Source organism: Hippoglossus hippoglossus, chromosome 19 (assembly GCF_009819705.1).
Source record: "Hippoglossus hippoglossus isolate fHipHip1 chromosome 19, fHipHip1.pri, whole genome shotgun sequence".
Taxonomy (NCBI): domain Eukaryota; kingdom Metazoa; phylum Chordata; class Actinopteri; order Pleuronectiformes; family Pleuronectidae; genus Hippoglossus; species Hippoglossus hippoglossus.
The window spans coordinates 8,266,972-8,286,389 of NC_047169.1; the positions used below are offsets into that span (position 1 = coordinate 8,266,972).

Consider the following 19,418-nt stretch of genomic DNA (forward strand, 5'->3'; position numbering starts at 1 on the left):
AGGCCACACAAATGCACTGCTATGGGATCAGTACTCAGTATCGGCCGATACGCAAAGTCCGAGGGAAGAATGGTATCGTAACATCTCTAGTTGTAGCTAAATAATGTGAAATCTTGAAAGATGCTCGAACCAACATTTTAATATCAACAATGGATGAAATGACTGCGTATAATCTGAAAGAGGTCACTCAAGGTGATGAATCTATAGAAAATTATCACCCAACTTTGCAGCTCTGATCAGCTCAACAGAGAATTTCAGCTTCCTTCAGCGTTTTGGTTTTGTTTTGTTTTTTGTTCTCGTCAATGTTGTGAGAAGCTAACGGGAGAAAACCTTACAGGCTAGCTGCTAGTGAACACAGTGGTGCAGCTATACCAGCCAAATAGTCAGATATTTATCACGGGTGTTTAAGGACAAAAAAACAACAACAGGATCTAAATATAAAGTGAATACATTTGACAGGTGGCCAGAAACATAACTCCAAATGTCACATGATCATCATAGATGTGTGCTATCAATATTGTGTTTATAGCTTGTTGCATTGCCACAAGAGGGCAATAAGTAATAAAATGAAAGTTCAACTGAAGCCCACGTCCGTCCTCAGCCAATGATTGATTGTTAAAGAAAGAGGCATGGATTCCAATTTGTTTTCGCCGAATTCCATAATGGACTTGTCTCCAATTTCCTGACTCTACTGTTTCTATCTTCATCAGTTAGACTTTGCTATGTTTGCGTGGAGTCATTAGCTGCCTGACAAACATCAGAATATCAGGAGCCGGACGCCCGGATGTGTCTGCTAGTGTGTAAACAAATGTGTTTTGTTTATTGGCAAAAATATGTGTGTGAGTTTGGAGGATGTGAAGCACACAAGATGGACAGCACAGAAATCATGCTGCAAGAGAGGTTTAACGTTTTAACGTTTTGTGAAGACTGGTGACATTTAGAATCCGTGGTAACTGACCTGAAAACAGCCTCCGATTAAAGGACCTGACTACAAGCTGACCCATCACTCAATACTACACAGGGTTGATTGTTTGATGCGTAAACAGTGGATTACAGATGGAGGATGGTTGAGATGGTTGCATGTGTGTCTTTGGATGGAATACACGTGGAAGCTTAGGTCAGAAATTCTAAATGCAAATGGATATGCTGCAAGCCAATCCACAACACCCCCACATTCTGTCTGCCAATGAGCCAAAGACAGAAAAAGCATCTTTCCTCCTGCCACATCTCTCTCTCCATTGTTGTCAAGAGGTCATTGGGGACTTACCAGTCCGTCACAGTTGCTGATAGCCACCGAAGCCTCCGGCATATCACTCACATCCCCAGTGAAAACACAGTTCCCGTGGATACGTTCATTGGCCTTTTCCTCAAAGTCCTCCTGCCATTCCACGAAAGCCCCCGGGGCCACCAGCCTCCTGTTGGCCCTCAGGCGGAGGTGCAGTTCTTTCCCAAACACAGTGACATTGAAAAACAAGTGCTGAGTCGAGGAGGAGGAGGTGACCGGGGGCGTCTCGGGGGCACCACGGGCCACCCTCCTTTTGCTGCCGGGGTCTGAGGCGCCGGCGGCAGCAGCACCAGCACCAGCAGCAGCAGCAGCAGCAGCGGAACCACCATCACCTTTACTTCCACTTCCAGCAGAGACCACGTGAGAAATGTACCGGCCGTGGGAGTCTGTGCTGAAGGGCACGATTAGACCGTATTCACTTAACTTCCCAGAGAGTTGTTCTGATGGGACAGATAGTGTCAAGTGAGAATCACATTCACAGATCCATGGCAAGCAAGGAAAGGAAACAAAAAAACAATAAAGTAAGGTAAGATGAATAATTAAAGACTTAAAGAAGAGAACTGAACTTGATTTGCAAATTATATAAAAAGGAATCCTCTCTTTATAAAACTTTAGTCAGTAAAAAAAGTTATCCAACACATTGAATTGAAATTGCTCCTCCACAACAACAGGGCTGTCAAACTCTGTATATTGACCTATCAATAACAAATAGGTCATCTTCTTTTTTTCTAAAATCATTATTCAACCACATTCAGGCTTCACATTGTATCAGCAGGAGCACAGCTTTAAAAAAGAAAAGAAAACAAGCAAGACAACCTACCATGAGTTTCTGCAGCGAAAATATGTTCCAAAAATAGTTGAGTGAGTGAAAAGCACATGAATAAATACATCCAGTCCATAGCGAGGGCTGCAGAGTGAGAGCTGCCACTTCAGCGCTGACTTTTCCTGTCTGTTGTAAACTTTGAGCAGAGGAGGAGAAAAAAAGAAACACACACACACACACACTGAGCAGAAAGTGCAGGATAGAAAAGTCCTCAGAGTTCAACTGCAGCGACGCGCATTTCTGTGCGTTTCCCTCCAGTCGCCAAACTGACGGATCTATTCACAAGTTGCTTCCAACCTTCATGGCCTGTGCTGCTGAACTACATAGACCAAGACTGCCCCATCCATTTAGGGAGCAGAGAGTGGGGGGGGGGGAGATATCTGAGCGCTGATGACGACAACTCCCCCGGTACAAAAGCCGGGACGGTTTGGAGAGGGAGCCCAGTTTTCTTCCTCTTCTTCTTCTTCTCCTCCTCCTCCTCCTGCTCCTTCCTCTACTTTTCCGTCCACTTCTTTGAGAGCAAGTTAACGCACGTCCACGCAGAGGAGGGGAAAAGTCAGAGGGCTTCAGATAAAGGGAGCAGAGACAGAGTGTCCCGCTGGTGAAACATCTGCCGTCCAGTCGTGCGCCATTACGCACCAGTGGTTCGGCTGCGGGACTTCACACAACTTGCAGCTCAACTTGAAGCCACTGGCAGCCAACAGTGGGAGCTCCCTCTCCCATCGAGACGACCACATCTTAAAAACCAAGAGTTTCTCTTTTTCAACAAAGAAAAGTGGTTGTGTCATGATTTCCTGCAACAACAAAAAAAAAGTCCACATCCAATGTTCAGTCTAATAATCAGTTTTTCCTTCAGATGCCATGTTTTGAACTTTTATACTGGTTCAAATAGGCAGAAATAACAATAATAGAATAATAAAAGTCATTCGAATTTCCCTTACACAGTTACAAAGTGGTTTACACATGGGGATAAAACAACACAGAACAAATAGAAGACAATGTTATAAACAACATCGGTTAAAACCACTTTAAAAATTAGGCATGAAAAGGCGTTCCTATACAATTATAAAGACAAATAACAATAATGAACTTTTATTTATGCAGCACAAAAGACTGTAAACAAGACAACAAATCAAAATCAAAGGACAGTTGGACAATTTGAGGTACTTCACTCGTAATTTAGGGCTGTCTAGTAGAAATACGTTCTGGGTTTCTTCTACCAGTATGAAAAAAGAATTGAGGTTGACAAACAACTTGGATAAAATTAGGGAAGTTTTTTTCGGGGGTGAAGTGGGTTTTAAAAAGATGGCTCTGACTGCCTGCCTCATTTCCTCTGTCAGGTAAATCCAGAGCTCCAGGGTCCTGACTGCAAAGACTCTGTGTCCCTTTAAACATAATTTAAAATAATTTGAAAACAGGTTTAGTTTTATCCACTCAGGCAAAGTTTCCAGAGCCTCTGGGCCCTGATGGCAAAAGCCCGGTCACCCAGTCACCAACCTTGATTTACTAGTAAATTGATTACGGCTCGGAGCATATGGCATTCCGTAATATAACTGGGGGGCCGGACCATGCTGGGCTTTTAAAGATATTCAAAATAATCTTAAAATCAATCCCAAATTTCACTGGGAGTCAATGAACGGAGGCAAGAGTTGGAGAGGAATGGTTCCTGACTGACCAAATCACAGGAGGGAGAAGTTGAAAGTGTACGAGCTTAAAGAAAAGTGGGACTTTGTATTTATAACTTTATTATTATGCCAAGTTTAGAGTTTGGGTTTGCAGCGAGGCCGCCATCAGACACACAGATGACTGTAGATCACAGAAATGCAAACAATACACTGTCAAAATACACAAGAGCAGAGGGCTTTAAAGTGTTTTGAAATATGAGCATAAAAAGAAACACACAATCAAAGCAAAGGCAAAAGACACTTCTATCAGTCCAATCTATGTTCACACCCACGTGATCTTTGAATCAGTTTTTACTTCACTTAAATGGTGTTTTCTATCTTTTTTATTGAGATTTCAAAAGAACAGTGTACAAAAGGCCACAAGACTGATCCAAGGACTTAAAGTACGTAACATGAAAATCAAAATGAAACCGACAACTGTCCATTTCTTGGTACGTAGAATCGGCTCTGCCCTTCAGATCCCAATCGTTATCCACTTGAACACAACAGGTCATTTTTGATTCTACTCCAATGATCTCTTTTGTTTCTGGACCAAAACACTGATACAACATCCCAGTTTTTCCAACGTCACAACAATTCAATGATTTCTGTTTTCTGTCCTTTTAGGGCGGACAGGAGGACAGTATTTTCCTTCCTTGAAAAAGTGAGTTTATCCTTTTAAATATAGAACCAGATTAAGTCAATGCAAAATTAAAGTTAAGAGCAAATGTGCCTTTAAAAACTGAAACCATCGTTGGCTGCAGGGATTAAATCAGATCACGTGTCTCTTGAATAGAATCCTGGTCTCAACACCACCCATTGCATTATCCCATTTAACGACCCGTGTCTCACGTTTTTCATAATCTGGCCTAATCCTGCAGATGTCACTGTGAGCATATGTTCCATTCGGAGAAAGGGAACAAACCCAATGCCGTCATTACAGACTTAGAAGGTGTGAAAACCTCGTACAGTGGATTTCATCAGAGCCTTGACAGCCTGTTAAAACTTTGGATGACTGCTCTAGAGACGGGGATTTCTTTTTTTTTTTTTTGGCCCCCAGCTCACCCTGCTGGAGTCCAGACTTAGTCAGACATGACCACGCAGCAACTGAACCAACAACTCTGGAATCCTTTCTCTCGGAGGAAGAGGAGTGGGGGTTGGGTTGGAATGAGTTTTGACTTTCAGGTACTTTTCGGAGAAAAAAGGTGTCTAGACTGGACCTTCTCTTCCTGCCACAGTTCCTCGACTTTGTCTGGACGAGCCCCTCCTCCCCTCCCTCGCTCCTCCATGCAGGGCCTACACTCTCACTCTGGGGTTAATTACCTCCACGCTCCCAGGATGGTCAATGTGGAGCAGGTGTGGGTTTTACGCAGTCACCCCCCCCCCCCACAGAGGCGCCAACGAGAGCTCTGGATTGTGATCCAGAGTTGTGCATTAATAAGCGATGGAAAGTTAACCACAGCATTAAGAGATGGAAACCATTAACTGCCTTGTAAGAAGTTTTATGCTCTTTTTCCATCCATACTGTTTGGAGTTTTTTTTCACGTGCGTCGAAAAAGGCCAGGATGAAATTCCACAATATAGTATCAATTAGAAGCCTTGTTTTTTCCCCCTCTGAAATGAATAGCTCCACTCACAGTCTGTGGTTGAGTCCACACACCAGAACAATTTTCTACTACAGCGCTCGCATTAGAACACTCTGTCCTGAAGAGCAAAGACTTGAACGTGCCCTCGCTCTCGGATCGGACTCGGCTACCGAGTGTCTCGGCAGCCAGCCGCAGATGTTCCCACCAGGAAGTCAGAAATGTGATTTATTGACGTATAAATACACGAAAATATTAAACTCTCTGTTCTTTTCCAGTCTCGTACTTCACAGAGACAAGGGGAGTTTTGCATGTTGAATCACAGTGACACGTTGTAATCTGCCGAACTGTAGTTAGTCCAGTCTGTGAGGGGGTGAAGCTGCAGAGAATAAAGTTCCACTGTGACTCCAGCAGCGGGGAGACATCACAGTACAGTGTGCCGGCCTGCGGATGCCTCGGTGTGTGCTGTAATGTGGTCTAGCCATGCCAGCGTGCTGGGAAAATATGCGACTTTTCATCTCCAAGATGCAGGGAGATGCAAAGCAGCTGCTAGTCTGCCCGGCAGCTTGAGGGAAGAGCGGCTCCAGCGTTTGCCAAGTTACAAAGCAGCGACTTGAAGGAGTTGTTATTATGGTGCTCTGCGCTGTGTAAATGCAGGGAAGGCTTTCAGAATGAGTCCTGAGTTATGACCCCAGTCAGACATGATGAGTCTAACTTGACCTCCCTTAAGAAAATGTAGTTACACAGTAATGAGTGTGCTTGGAAGTCTTGTTTTCTGCAGCTGTGTGTGTACGTGTCACTTTATATCTGTGGTATTCAGTTATCTCAGAGAATGACTCAGAGCTTTTTCATTAAATGTTTATTAAATTGAGATGGAGAGTTAATGGATCAGTTCAGTGTTTTTGTTTAAGGTGATTTTTCTGCTTTCTTGCTGAGAGTCAGTCCTGTCATCACCGTGAGGCTTATTAGAAAAGCACTGCACATATTCATCCTTCAAATTGTTGGTCTTACACTTTGCACCACCCCCCTGCTTCCGGCCTTTATGCTAAACTAAGCTAACACCTCCTGGCTGTAGCTTCACATCAACTCAACAGGAATCATAGTTGCTTCAATTTTCTCATCAAGCTCACAGCAAGAAAGCAAAGACATGTATTTTCCAAAAGGTCAAATCAAATGTGTGTCATGTAGTTGCTGTAATTGTTGTAGTTTTTGGCTAGTTTTGCACCAGCCTTTGCACAAGAAGCTGTTATTTTACTCCTGTTTCCTTTTCTTTCATTCCCCAAAGAACATATCTGTGAGAACCAAACAATATACTGTAAGACACCGGACATTTTACTGACTGACTTCTTCCCCCGGAGTCCGTGTGTTTTATCGTTTGTAGATCCAGGACCAGTGGACCACATCATGGTGGATCGTAGATTCGGATCATGGACCACGGCTCATGATGGTGGATCACGAATCAGTGATCGTGTTGGCAGCTCATCGTGGATAGTGGTGGTGGATCCTGATTGTGGTGTCTTATGTATAAATACTTTAAATATTGACACACGTCTCCGCTAATCAATGTTGTAAATACTGTTATTTTGTTGTTAATACCTCAGTTTATGAGCGAATACCTGCAAAACAAAGAACTGCGGATCAGAATGTGGATATCGAGCACGGTCGATCCATCCAAAACATCCTGGTCTCCGTCTGTAAATCAACTGTCACAATGTGTATTTTGCAAAAAACCCATTCACACGCGGAGTTAAGGTCTCTAATCATAATGTCCTGTTGAATGAAGCATGTCATATTTTATTAATCATCCACTTCAGGACTTAATCTTGTTTAAATTCAGTCGCTCTGGAACCAAAGCCTCTGAATAAAAACACTTAAATTGATGGGACGTTTTCCAAATGATCAACTTTTTGGGGGGGTGGGGGAGCAGTTAAAAGTTCTCTATTAGTTCCATCAGTCTCTTTTTTATCCTGCCTGCAGAGACTTTTCATTACCTTGCTCAGTGGAGTGTGTAATACCTGGCCTATTAGAGATTGTGCATTACTTCCCCTGGTAAATGAAAGGTCCCCGCATATTTTCCAACACAGATTCACGAAGATTCCTCCAAATCCCTTTCACCATCTTGTTATTATTGATCAAATCCCCAAGAGGGCTGAGAGCACACTTAAGTCTCGGAGGTGTCTGTAATGCTGCCTTTATCCACACAGGGACAATCACAGAGAGGACGCTGGTGCACCCATGCAAACCCCCTCGACTACCAGCACCGTGCTGTCTCTCCAGAGCAGCTCTCTCTCTCTCTCTCTCTCTCTCATCTGCAGAGGGAAGCTTTTCACATGAAGTTCATTACATCCCCTCTCGGCGCTCGCCTCTCAATGCCGCTCTTTGTCCGCCGTAATCTCGGGATCCTTCAGAACCGCTAGCTTGAGTTTCACATTGGGGAGTATCTCTGCGAGTTTGGAAGGGATTTCAAAGGCGAGGGGCCGCTATATCATCCAAGCATGGTCCTCATGTCCTGGGCTTATCTTGACCCGGAGTCAAGTTGGCCACATGCTGCAACTGAATAGCCCGTCTCCATATCCGCATGTTGTTTTAACCGATTTGTCTACGTCGGTAGAGTTGGGAGAAATTCACAAACACACATACACGTGACTTGACCTAATATATCTCACAGGCACCGTCAGCCCCGTAAAAAACAAGGGATAAAGCCGCTCATGAACTGAGACGATGGTGAAAGGAAACAAGTGCAACTAACTATAAAAAAGGTCCATTTCAATCCAGACCACTTGGTTTCCATTTACAATAATCCAGGATAGGCCGTGGTGTGATAAAATCCTAACAACTTCCGCGCTCCTCGAGATAAGCCTGCTATGCACTTACAAGACGGGAAGTGATCTGGGATATCAGCCTTTCAAAGCGGGGCCGCCGAAGCCAAGTGAGCTTCACTGATGTCCCCCGGTCGGTGGGTTTTAATCCCCACACAGGCCGCCATTCTTGACAAGAGTGACCTTCTTTCTCTTTTTAATTAAGACGTTACCTGTCCACATCAAAAGGCAACTCAGATTAGTCGTTTGATCTGCCTAAGCTCTTTATTACTCTGCACGGAACACGTGAAGATCTCGGCCCAACAATGAATTATCTGTTTTGGGTGCAAGTGTAAGCTGCCTGATGTTCATAAACTCCTCCGCTCTCCGAGACAGCGAGAGCGTCCAGATATGCGAGCGCTCCTCAGCAGTGGAGCAAAAAAAAAGAAGATGTGGAGATAAGGAGGAAAAAGAAAGGAAGCGGAGGAGGGAAGAGACAATTATTCTGGCTCCGTCGCTGACTCGGAAACTTCAATGAAACAGTGCACAGGGGAGGCCTGTGTGCAAAATATCCACAGTCAACCCGCCCACACTTTAAAATCCAAATCCTTGACACAGATGGATCAGTTTTATTTTCCTCCTTATAAAGTGAAGTGATACCAAAAGCAGACACGGGCTGTTAAAACTATTCAAATTATTTTATTTTAACCCCCCTGCCCCCAAAATCAGAAAAAAAATGGCAGATACAGGGAATAAAAGATTACACATGAAGAGTTCCCCTGTTAGAAAAATAAAAAAAAAGTTAAATTAAGAGCATAGCTAAGACATTAAGGTGTTAATACAACCTGCACATGAGTCTATAAAACATATTCAACTTCCATTTCATTAAAAATCATCAGAATCGTTTCGCTCAATTAGTCGGGATCAGTTATGTACAGTGGAAATGATGTGATGAAATGAAGAAATCTGAATGGTTTCTGGTTTTAAGGCAGGATTCATTCTGTTTTTACAGCAGACGTGAAGCTACAAGTTACTAGCAGAATAAAGAACAATAAAAAAAAACTAATAGAAAAGTTAGGACATGTAAAAAAAAAAGGCTGTCCAGGAAAAAATAAAATGATATCCTGAAAATGTAGACATGTGTTGAATAAAAGCAATGTTCCACCTGCTGCCTTGTTTGTCTGACACTACAATGACAATATAACTTATTGTCCTGTACAGTTAATCATGCTTCATATACCCTTTTTATAAAAGGTAGCTTTATCATGTAATCATCAATCAACACCAACTGTTTTCTTTAAGTCAGGTATTTGCAGCCTTGGCCTTTTGCAACTATTCATTTTGACAGTCAGACGTATAATTTGATTCAAGCTGACGAATCGGTGATGTCCCAGAAAATGAAGCCATTTACAGAAGTAGAGTCTGCGAGAGCCGAGCTGTTTAAAAGGGAACTCGGCTAGTTTTTTTTACACATCAAGTCTGTGTACAGGTTTTTGGGAGAACTAGCGAACACCTGAATGTCTCACAGAACTGTGAGCGGTCAGGTGGCATCGTGGGTAATGTAGGATTTAATGTAGGAAGAATATGACTTGAAAGGAATCTCAGAAAATGATGCATTATTCTGTTCAGGTAACACTGTGAATACAAAAACACATTTACAGCTTTAAAGAAGAAACAAACTTACATAAAAACGTTCCTGACATGCTGCATTGTTAGTACCTGACACATAAGAATTCAAAGAAACAGGCACAACAGACGGACTCATTACTGTTGTCTTACTGTGACAAAACAAACTCAAGGACACGAAAAACAACTGTTCATATGTACACAGAGTGGTTGTCTTGAAAACATATTTGAAATCAGGTCGGACAAAGAAAGGAACAGGGAAAATATCAGATCACAAAAAGCAGTTGTGACATACGGAACTTGCTCCTCTCCTCCACAAACTTTTGTCTCGGTAAAACAGAGGTTCAGAAAAAAACGAACTCATTTTAAAGTCGATTTGAAAAAAGTGACATAAATATTAGTCAAGTCTATGATCTAGCATTGGAAAAAGGCACAAATATCGACAACTAAAAGTAACAGTCTAAAAACACTTAACAAGAGAAGAACAGTAAAACAAACCATAGATGAAATGAAGATATGCATTAACACAGGGGTAAATATAGAAGTTGGGACAATGTTACTGTAAAAATGTCTTTTATTCTGAAAAGCACAGTGCTGCTCTGGTGCCTTCGCAGTGATCCTCTCTCAGATGAACTCCCCTCGGAAAGGAAGTGAGTGAATGTTTTGCCGTTGCCAGCGGCAGCGCAGCCGGGCCAGCTGCGAGTCCCTCGGGTTCTCAAACTCGGAGAAGGCCAGCTGGTTGAGGATGTCATAAACTCCGGCCCTGGCAGCCACCTACCGCGGGAAATACACGAGATGTTAATGAAAATGCGACACAGCCGGCCAAGTTTTCTTTTTTAATTGATCCATCATGACCACACGAATGCTTCGAGTGCCACTTTTTCAGAGTTGAAACATGTTATCTGATGGTTTTCTTACACATGCAGCTGTCGCACTGGAACAATAAGAATCTGCTGAGGGTTTGGACACAACAGGAAGTGGTGGAAGAGGTATTCAAATATTCCACTTGTATAAAAATACCGACACCACAGTGTAAAAATATTATATTATAAAGAAAAACCCTGGAATAACAAGTTAACTTAAAGTGGCAGAGAGTGTAAGTTGAGAAAGGAGGGTCTTAAGTTGCATTGTGGGAATTGTAGGATCTATGAATATTTCAGATTTTGCTGCTTGGATTTAATTCTTCTTCTTAAAAATGTGTCTCATCTAAGTTCTAGATTAGGAGCAAAACTTTAACTGTGTAAAATATAGTTTTACTCAAAAGGAAAAGAAGCTTTTTGAACTTTTTTTCAATTAATAAACAAATTGTTTTATCAATAAAATGTCAGAGAATAGAGCAATATGCTTATTACAAGTGACACAGTGTAGAAGGAGATGTGGAATTGATTGTGTTGTTTGACCAAATCCATAATCCAAAAACATTCCATTTACCAGGACAGAAAATTGTTAAAACATCACATTTGAGAACCTCGAACAACCAAATATTAGAATTTGTCCTTTGTAAAAGACTTGATCGATTACTCGATTAAAGCTAGGGTTGGTAATCCTGGAAAAGCTACTGAGAGCAGGGTACACTTAAAATATGCATCCAATACATACATCAGCCAATCATTTCATTTGGTGTGAATTAAAATGATTGGTCCTGTTTGTCTCAAAATTGCAATTCAAACAATGTCAGTGAGCACCTACACTATGAAATCCCACTTTCCCGTGATATATTGGCGATGTTTCTTATGTAGCAACAGGTTTTACTCAGGCAGATGTTTTTTTATTAAGCCGTGTGTGTTTTGTGTGTAAAATCTTAATCCACCACTTACTTACTACAGCAGAAAGTTTGGTGGAGGAAAAAGGAAAAATGTTCCAAATTGCACAGCGGCCGCAAGAATTTCTCACCATGTGCTGCTGAAAGTATGAAAGGAATCAAGCGCATCATCCCACAGGAGTTTCATATTGTAGAGCGTATTATTTTGTAGGTGTAAATAATAAGTACAGTTAACATGAAGAACTGAAGGGGCAGCTGATCAGAGGGTTGAGGGTTTGATCTCTGGCTCTTCCTGTGCACAGGAAGTGTTCTCGAGCATGATACTGGTCTGTGAGCGAATGGGTGCATGAGAGGAGAAAAATGCTTTGGATAACAGTGCAACATAGAAATATGATGCAATTGTAAATTGGCTTAATGTATGAGCCTCTTTGTGTGTGATGAACAATCACAGGAGGCACAAATTAACCTAAAACCCCAAAACCAACCATCAGTATTGTATTGAAGTGCTGTAAAGGGGCATTGACACAGCACCATGGACACAGTGCATGTTATTCCGTTTCTGTGTCTGAGTCATTACTGAATGAATGAGAACAGAGAGCTACATGATTAGCTGCCTCTCGGGAGAGATAGTTCAGCGTTCTAGTTAACACCAGGTCACGCTGACTCATGGTCTGCTCCGGAGCGGCTGATGGGAAGCACCAGGGACAACCAGGAACATCTGGCCATAAAGCCAAACAATACAAACAAATACAAGCAAGCCCCGCAGAATCTTTCAAAGCTCGCATACACCAATTAAAAGGTGCCAAGGAAACGAGTCTGGATCGCGATGCTCAGCCTGTACGTTCCATTAAACGGGAGACGGGACGCTAAGAAAGTCATGTTTATTCATTTCTATTGATCCATGTGTTGGTTTTCACATCACAGGCCATTTAAAGGATTCCAGCTCATCCTCGAGGCACAGCATGCAGGAAAGTTCAGTCTCGCTGCTTGGAATCAGTGCGGAACGATGCTGCGCCATCAGCTGTTGGCAAGTTTGACCCCTTGAAGGGAATCAGAGAATGACTCAGTTGAGGTAACGTGGCTGAAAAAGCTTTGCCAACTTCTCCTCTCTTTTCCCTCCTCTCCTTGGGCAGTCAAAGAGTCTGAAAATGTTTAAACATCGGGGTGAATAACTTGATGGAGGCATACTTTCAAACTAGATGAAGAATGAAGAATATGACTGTGGTTGTACTCCTGAGGCTGTGAGGTCATCCTGTATGAAGTGCCGCTATAAACGCACCCTCAGGTTGAATGCAGGGGAAGACATGCTGGAACAATGAACAAAAATAATAGTATCAAGATACCCCTTCCACTGCAGTGATTATAGCTTAGCTGGCCAGCTTTGTGCAGGAATAAATAGAAGGCACCACAGAGTGGCCTCTAGATCACCTACTCGCTGACCATGCAAAATCAAAAGTTGCAATAGATATCATTTAGCTTTTATCAGACATGCACTGAACTCCACACATTTTCACCAAAAGGAGCCGTGTGTGAAAACGAAAATGTCGGTTGCTGCAGAAATCTTGCAGAACTTGATTTCCAGTCCCCCTCGCAAAATATCTCATCCATGTACAAGACACAGAGGAAGATGTTAACTTAAAATGACGAGAGCTTTTGATGAAAGTGGCCGACACTGGTGTCGACGAACAAATAGATGTTTTCCTCGGAGGAATTCATATTTCACATCCTACGTCCAGCAGCTAAAGGAGCCAACTCTCACCTGAACATTCGGGACAATGCCTTGTTGTTGTGAACATGTCTGACCCCGACAATATTCTGCAAAATGTCCGAGCACAATTTTCAGCACATTGTCCAGAGCTCCTGTCTGAAAACAGCTTTGGAGACCTTTGCTCAGACCCGTGTGGTGTCTCATTCTCAACAAATGGATTCTCATGTCTTTACATCGGGTTTAAACAAATAAATTAGAAAAAAGCACTTATGTACCGTTCAGTTCATGCATGTTTGATGTTTGATGTTTGATGTTTTCCTGGAAAGCTACCAAGGGAACGAGTGAGTGGGAGCAGCGAAACCATTAGTCAGTGGACGTTAATCCCTGGAGAAACTCTGGATTTGCGCTGGTCACCAGGAGACTTAACCTGACTCATCTCCTCCACAGCCCAGCTGTCTAAATACAAGTCTGAAACAGTCACAGACACCAAAATCCATCTTTCTTTTCCATATCCGTGACGAAGAATAATGGCAAAACTTCCAGACTGACCTCTCACACCTTCTCATTAATCGGCCTGTATGTTTAGAATATTCCAAATATAGTTTCCTCATGATTTGCCTCCATTTCTTTTAGTTTTTTTTTTACTGCAACATGTTTTCCCATCACCTCCTCTTTTTCTGACTGCAGACCAACATTGCCAATATGTTGCGTTACCCTGACAACGGCTGTCATGTCAACAATCCTCATCTCCATACTTTCTTAATTTCAGATTTCCAAGTGTAATTCTTGGTTTTAGTTATTTTTATATATCTATGACTCTGGTCCGTTTTAATGGTAGATATGAAGATACACTGTTAAAAACACAGAAAAGAGTCGAAACAAATCGGATCTTTCAGGGCACATCTCTGAATTCAAAGTGAAATAAAAAAAAAAAGCCTTCAACTTGTTGGTGCCCAGCGACAAGCATACGCAGGGATTTGTATTTCATGCTGCATCCAAGGAATCGCAAGCGGCAAAACTCATTAGCCGGCCGGAGCGGGGGCAGCGGCGGAGTAGCGAGGAGGCGCTGGTTGTCCCCACAATCTGCTATCTCAAAGGCTGCACATACTTGGCCGGTGCAGGGGGACAGGGAGGCCTCTGTGCCACATATCAAAACAGCTGGAGTGACTGATAGGGTGCCTCTCCTGCAGGCATCTGTGGTATGCGCTGTACACAAGTCCTGCCATTGTGTGAAAGGCCACGTTTTGGATTAGCAAACATGGATTTCAATTCCAATAACTCCTCTGATGTCTCTGCTCTGATCTCACTACATGGCCGCGAGGCAACGTGCCCTAATGACGCCGGGGACAATATTTGTCCAGCGTGCGCACAATGCGGTCAGAGGCACTATTTACTTGAAAATATACATTATGTGGCAATTAGCAACTTTGATTCTGCAGCAAAACAACGCAAAAACACATGAATCCGCGGTTTAAACAATCGGGATGAACAGGAGCAAAAAAAGAGAAATAGATCGGAAGCACGGCATCAGCTGGCTCCCGCTGTGCATGACTGGAAACGCTGTCGAGATCAAATTAGTCCATGCACACACACACACAGACACACACATGCATCAGCCCGTGCAGGATGCAGGGCAGACTGTACTTGTCAGATGTGGCTGGTTGTGTAACCGCGGCTTCAAATGCACAAGCAGTGATGCCGGTGACCCTCGACCGCTGCCTTTGGCGTTGCAGCTTGTCATTGATGATCCAGCCACGGTCACTGGTGATAGGCTTAATGATTGTGCCTCTGGGTTGGTTGGGTCAGATTGGTTGGGCTGCTGCCAGATCCGGGTGCAACTGGGCCAGTAAACACATCGTAATACTGATGGCAGTTGGGGGGTCAAATGTATCACAGTCTGTATATCACAAGGCTACAATTTATATATATATATGTTGTATAATGTTCTTTAAGCAGAAAATTGGTTTGGTGGGAGTGTTCTCACATGAAGATTAACAGATCAACAGCCTTTTGTTTTATTGACTGTATTCTTTTTATTAGTATTTATTTGTTCAGTTTTTAAAAGGTGCTATCTAAAAAAGTTAGCATTATTATTATTATTGTTATAATATAATAATAATAACACAACACAGGATCCACGCACCCGCAGCAGAGTGAAGCAAAAGGTGCATGAAATAAACAAAGCCAACACGTTGGAGATCACAGCTGGGGTTAACATCTCTGCTCTCTCTTCTCCTTCAGAATCGCTCGTGGCATCAAAAATCCATCAGAATAAAGATCTCTTCAGGATGACACCTAATCCTAATGTCAATGAGAAAGGTTTTCGACAGCAACCGTCGAAAATCGAGTTCTACCTTTTTACAGGCACAGCATAACTGACGGTCATTGTGTGGTGAGTAACAAAATGTATTTTTAATGGTCTGGCCAAAGGGATAAATAATTCAAACTTGGATCTATGCAGCCTTTTCACTTTATTTTCCCTCTTTTGGTCAGTTGAGCAGAGAACTGTCCGGGTGGAGCAGTACGGTATATTTATCTTTTCCGTGCTCAACACTTATTTGTACTATTGCTACTTTGCACTGCATTTCAAAGAGATGGCCTGTCAATCAATCAGTGTCTTGGCTGCGCTGCTCACTACAAACAAACCACTGCTGCTGCTGCAGGACGTGACGCTGACATTTGAGCGGTGTGCACTTCGGTGATGCAAAGCCATTAACGGTATTTATACAGTATATACACTGTATACATTCACAGCATGTGTCCGCCTTAATGGTCATGCTATGTAATCACAAAATCCTGGGGTTTGAACAAATGGCCAGGGAGATTTCTCACGCGTCACCTCACAGCCACCAGCCCCAGACTCACACTATTTCTCACTGTGTACCCTATACACTGGAAATATACACAGCAGAGAGCGGGTGCAAAGTAAGAAATTATAGATTATGTCAGGGCTGCAAGTTCAGACATCCACTCGCTTTCATTGACAATGTAACAGCTTACTCCAGCTGTAGGTGCAGTTTGCTTGCTGTGAGCTCCATGTCAGGTCTCCGGTAATTAAGGGAAATTGGATTGAATTCATCCAGCAGCTCCATCATATGTTAACCATGTACCACAGGCAGGGTATTCATGTGATAGGTTCTTCACAGCAGTTACCGGGGCACCTCCAGCCAGTATCCGGCACATGTGAATATCTGACGTCATCAGCTACTGTATGTGGCCAGGCGTCGACCTCTAGCACCAGCCTAGTCGGTTGTTAATTAAACTTCCTTACAGTGAGTGGAGAAAGTCACTCTTTATATAATGTGCTACAAGTCTAACAGAGCAAAAAGTCAAACTAAACTCTGTGCAGTGGTTCGCTCCTGTTCACATAGGCCTTGTTTTTCTTCTTTTTAAGAGCAAAGATAGGCTTTTGTTTCTTATTTCTCCACTTACCAATTAATTAAAACTCAAAAATTAGCTCCCATCTACCTGTCGTTCTGATAGAATTCAACTCACGCAGCACAGGGGCACTGGCCAGGAGATAACTTCGATATTATGTTGATGTATACGTATGATATTATGTGTTTTCTGTTCCCTGCTTCACGGCACAGCGTTCTTGGCCTCGGTGTGCACGCCTGCATTTTCTCATGGCATAACTGTGCCATTAGAGTCACTCTGATGCACCACATATATTTGCTATTCATAACAGGAAGAAAATGCACCGATTGACCGCACATATTTCTGTGACAATTGTTTTCACAGCCATTGTTCCAGTCTATCTTGAAATTCCACGTTGTGTTTTCCTCTGAGTTCATTCCACCTCAATAAAGACAAAAAATGCGAGAGATGTTCATTTTGTGATTTCCAAACATTCCGGCTTCTTCACGCCGTCTGCTCGCGAATAAGTATAGAAAATGGCGGTGAAATTGCCCGACTGAAGTCCAAAATGTAACTTGCTTGTTTGCTTTCATCGCTCTTAAATGTTTAGACAACCAACAGAAATGTAATTATTCAGCCTGAAGTCAACACATGTGAGAGGCTGTGCTGAGCCTCACATCTTTTAATTAAAACCAAATGTATATGAATGAGGAAGAAAAACACAATGTACATTGTGTGTGGGCTGCGGCTTCAACAGGTCCTCCTCACATGTGTTTGACAAGCTGCCAAGCGCCGACGCGCGTTCAGCATATTGCAACATACAGTGCATTTTAATTGCAGTGTCTGTGTGTGTGTGTGTGTGTGTCTTTGTGTGTGTGTGTGTTGGGTACCACTTACAGACTACTCATTTGTTTGGAATGCACATAAATTCTCCACTTTACTGTAGGGGCACAGGTGGCCGAACGATTAATGTACCCACGGAAACACAGAGACGAGACATTGTGAAGAACCCGGCTACAATAGAACCAGCTTGTAAATTCCTGGAGGGAAAATCTAAATAAAACGATAGTAACCAGTTCACAATGTGAACAAACTGAGTGTGAACACTGTCAGTCATTCCCTGTTTCTGTTTTCCATTAACTATGGACCCATCAATACTGTCAGGGCTGTTCTTATATTTGTGTTTCAAACAAAGAGGTTATGTTGTCAGCCCCGACCGTGGAGGTTTTTCTACAAAATATTTCTTTAATGAGGTGTTTTTTTTCAGGCTTTTCAGTGCAGCTTGATTGACGTCAAGGAGACTGTTGGGCCTTACTGTACGCGCTTCACTGAGTGCCATTCTGGTTCCAAAGACATTTCAAGGACTCATTATCAACAGCATCATCTCTATCTAGACTTACATCTGATGGAATTGTAATTGTGAAACAATTCATCACAGAGAGTGGTTTATAGAAAACAAGTAGAAACCAGTAGAAGTGGAGCAGTACGATCCTTTACCTGTTCCATCCAGAGAGTGAAGGAGCGCTGCCAAGAGTCTTTCTTCTCTAGATGCAGGTATGTGTTGAAGAGGATGAGGTAAATGTAGCGTTCCAGGCACTGCAGGCTCCTCAGCAGCAGCTGCTTACACTCCTTCTCCGTCTTACCGCTTTTAATCTAAGAAAAACAGGTAAACAAAGCTCTGTTGGTGTTTGAATTGAGCCCAACACATTTTCCCCCATAAAGCAACAGCTGCCGGCAGCATGGTCACTTTTTAAAGTGTTTACACTGTGCACAGTTTGAGAAACTGGGCAGGCATATGTGCTGCTTCTCTTGCACTGTGACTCGTTAAAACAGTTTCTAACTGCTGCCTGCAATGTGTGTTTGCATCCCCTTGGCCTTTTTTGACATTTTATTCATCACAATATATCTACAGAGGTTTTCCAGGTCAGACGTGTTCACAACAGCAAAATCTTCATGTTTACAGCACATCCACACCGGGGTCTGCCCTGATCATTACAAGCCCTCGAATCTTGTTGACATTTTCTTCAGTCCTGAGACATTTGTATTCTTTGAGTTTTTACCAGTTTTTCTGTCTCAAGTGGACGTGTGATGACATTTGTGATTTGTCTTGATTGGGGAATAACCCCAGAAAATGTACTGCTCAACTGACATTCGCGTATTTTTGTTCCATAATGGATCTTTTCAGGAGAAGCAGCTTATCTGTATCTAAATCAAACATAAATAATGGGAAATGTTTTATTTGCAATAAAACAAACAAGGACAGACAAGAAATGTGAGCGAGGGACGTTGTGAAATTGCTCCATTCAATTTAAGTGCAGCAACTCACAGAAAAATAGCACATGAATGTGTTTCCTGGGACTAAACCAAAAACAAATCCCTTGAACAGTGCACGACCTAAACCTCCAGCACACTGCACTGACATCTGTTGCTGCTAATTAACTAATGTATAAACTGGCCCAGCACCACAACAACAACACGACAACCCATTCATTATGAAGCAAATCATGTCATATTGTGCAATACAATCAATCACTCTAGCTTTTCTCTCCCCCCCCCTTCTTTTGTTGCATTAATCGCACAGTGACAGGCGGCGTTTGAAGACATGTGTGGCCGCTGAGATGTGAGTTGTTTTCAGCTTATATAACATTCTCATTCCTGCTCTGTGGTTCTCCTCCATCCTAATCCCCACCTCCCCCTGCCTGCATGGACATTATTTACGCTTAGCACCAACATAACATTAGTCGCCCTGAGGCCATCAGCTCCACCAACGAAGGGCCCATGTCCTCTAAAGTGCAAACTGGGTAGCAAACAC

At 42.7% G+C, this 19,418-nt stretch overlaps 2 protein-coding genes across 5 annotated transcripts in view; both read right to left on the bottom strand.

Annotated features, from left to right (window-relative positions):
- LOC117752898 (A disintegrin and metalloproteinase with thrombospondin motifs 3) overlaps positions 1–19,418 on the bottom strand; it is a 62,126-nt gene that overhangs the window by 42,538 nt on the left and 170 nt on the right. The window contains exons 2-4 of one of the 2 annotated variants that reach the window (XM_034570626.1): positions 10,075–10,078; positions 2,106–2,267; positions 1,268–1,725 (exon numbers count right to left, since the gene is read on the bottom strand). In XM_034570626.1, coding sequence (XP_034426517.1) covers positions 1,268–1,725; positions 2,106–2,184 — 537 coding nt within the window. In that variant the 5' untranslated portion in view covers positions 2,185–2,267; positions 10,075–10,078. Of the gene's footprint in view, positions 1–1,267; positions 1,726–2,105; positions 2,727–10,074; positions 10,079–19,418 lie in introns of those variants that run through there. The other variant, XM_034570627.1, reaches the window with a different exon arrangement.
- pald1a (phosphatase domain containing paladin 1a) overlaps positions 9,062–19,418 on the bottom strand; it is a 53,051-nt gene continuing 42,694 nt past the window's right edge. For 2 of the 3 annotated variants that reach the window (XM_034570630.1, XM_034570629.1), the window contains 2 exons: positions 18,104–18,259; positions 10,404–10,553 (listed from right to left, as the gene is read on the bottom strand). In XM_034570630.1, coding sequence (XP_034426521.1) covers positions 10,404–10,553; positions 18,104–18,259 — 306 coding nt within the window. Of the gene's footprint in view, positions 10,554–18,103; positions 18,260–19,418 lie in introns of all 3 variants that reach the window. The other variant, XM_034570628.1, reaches the window with a different exon arrangement.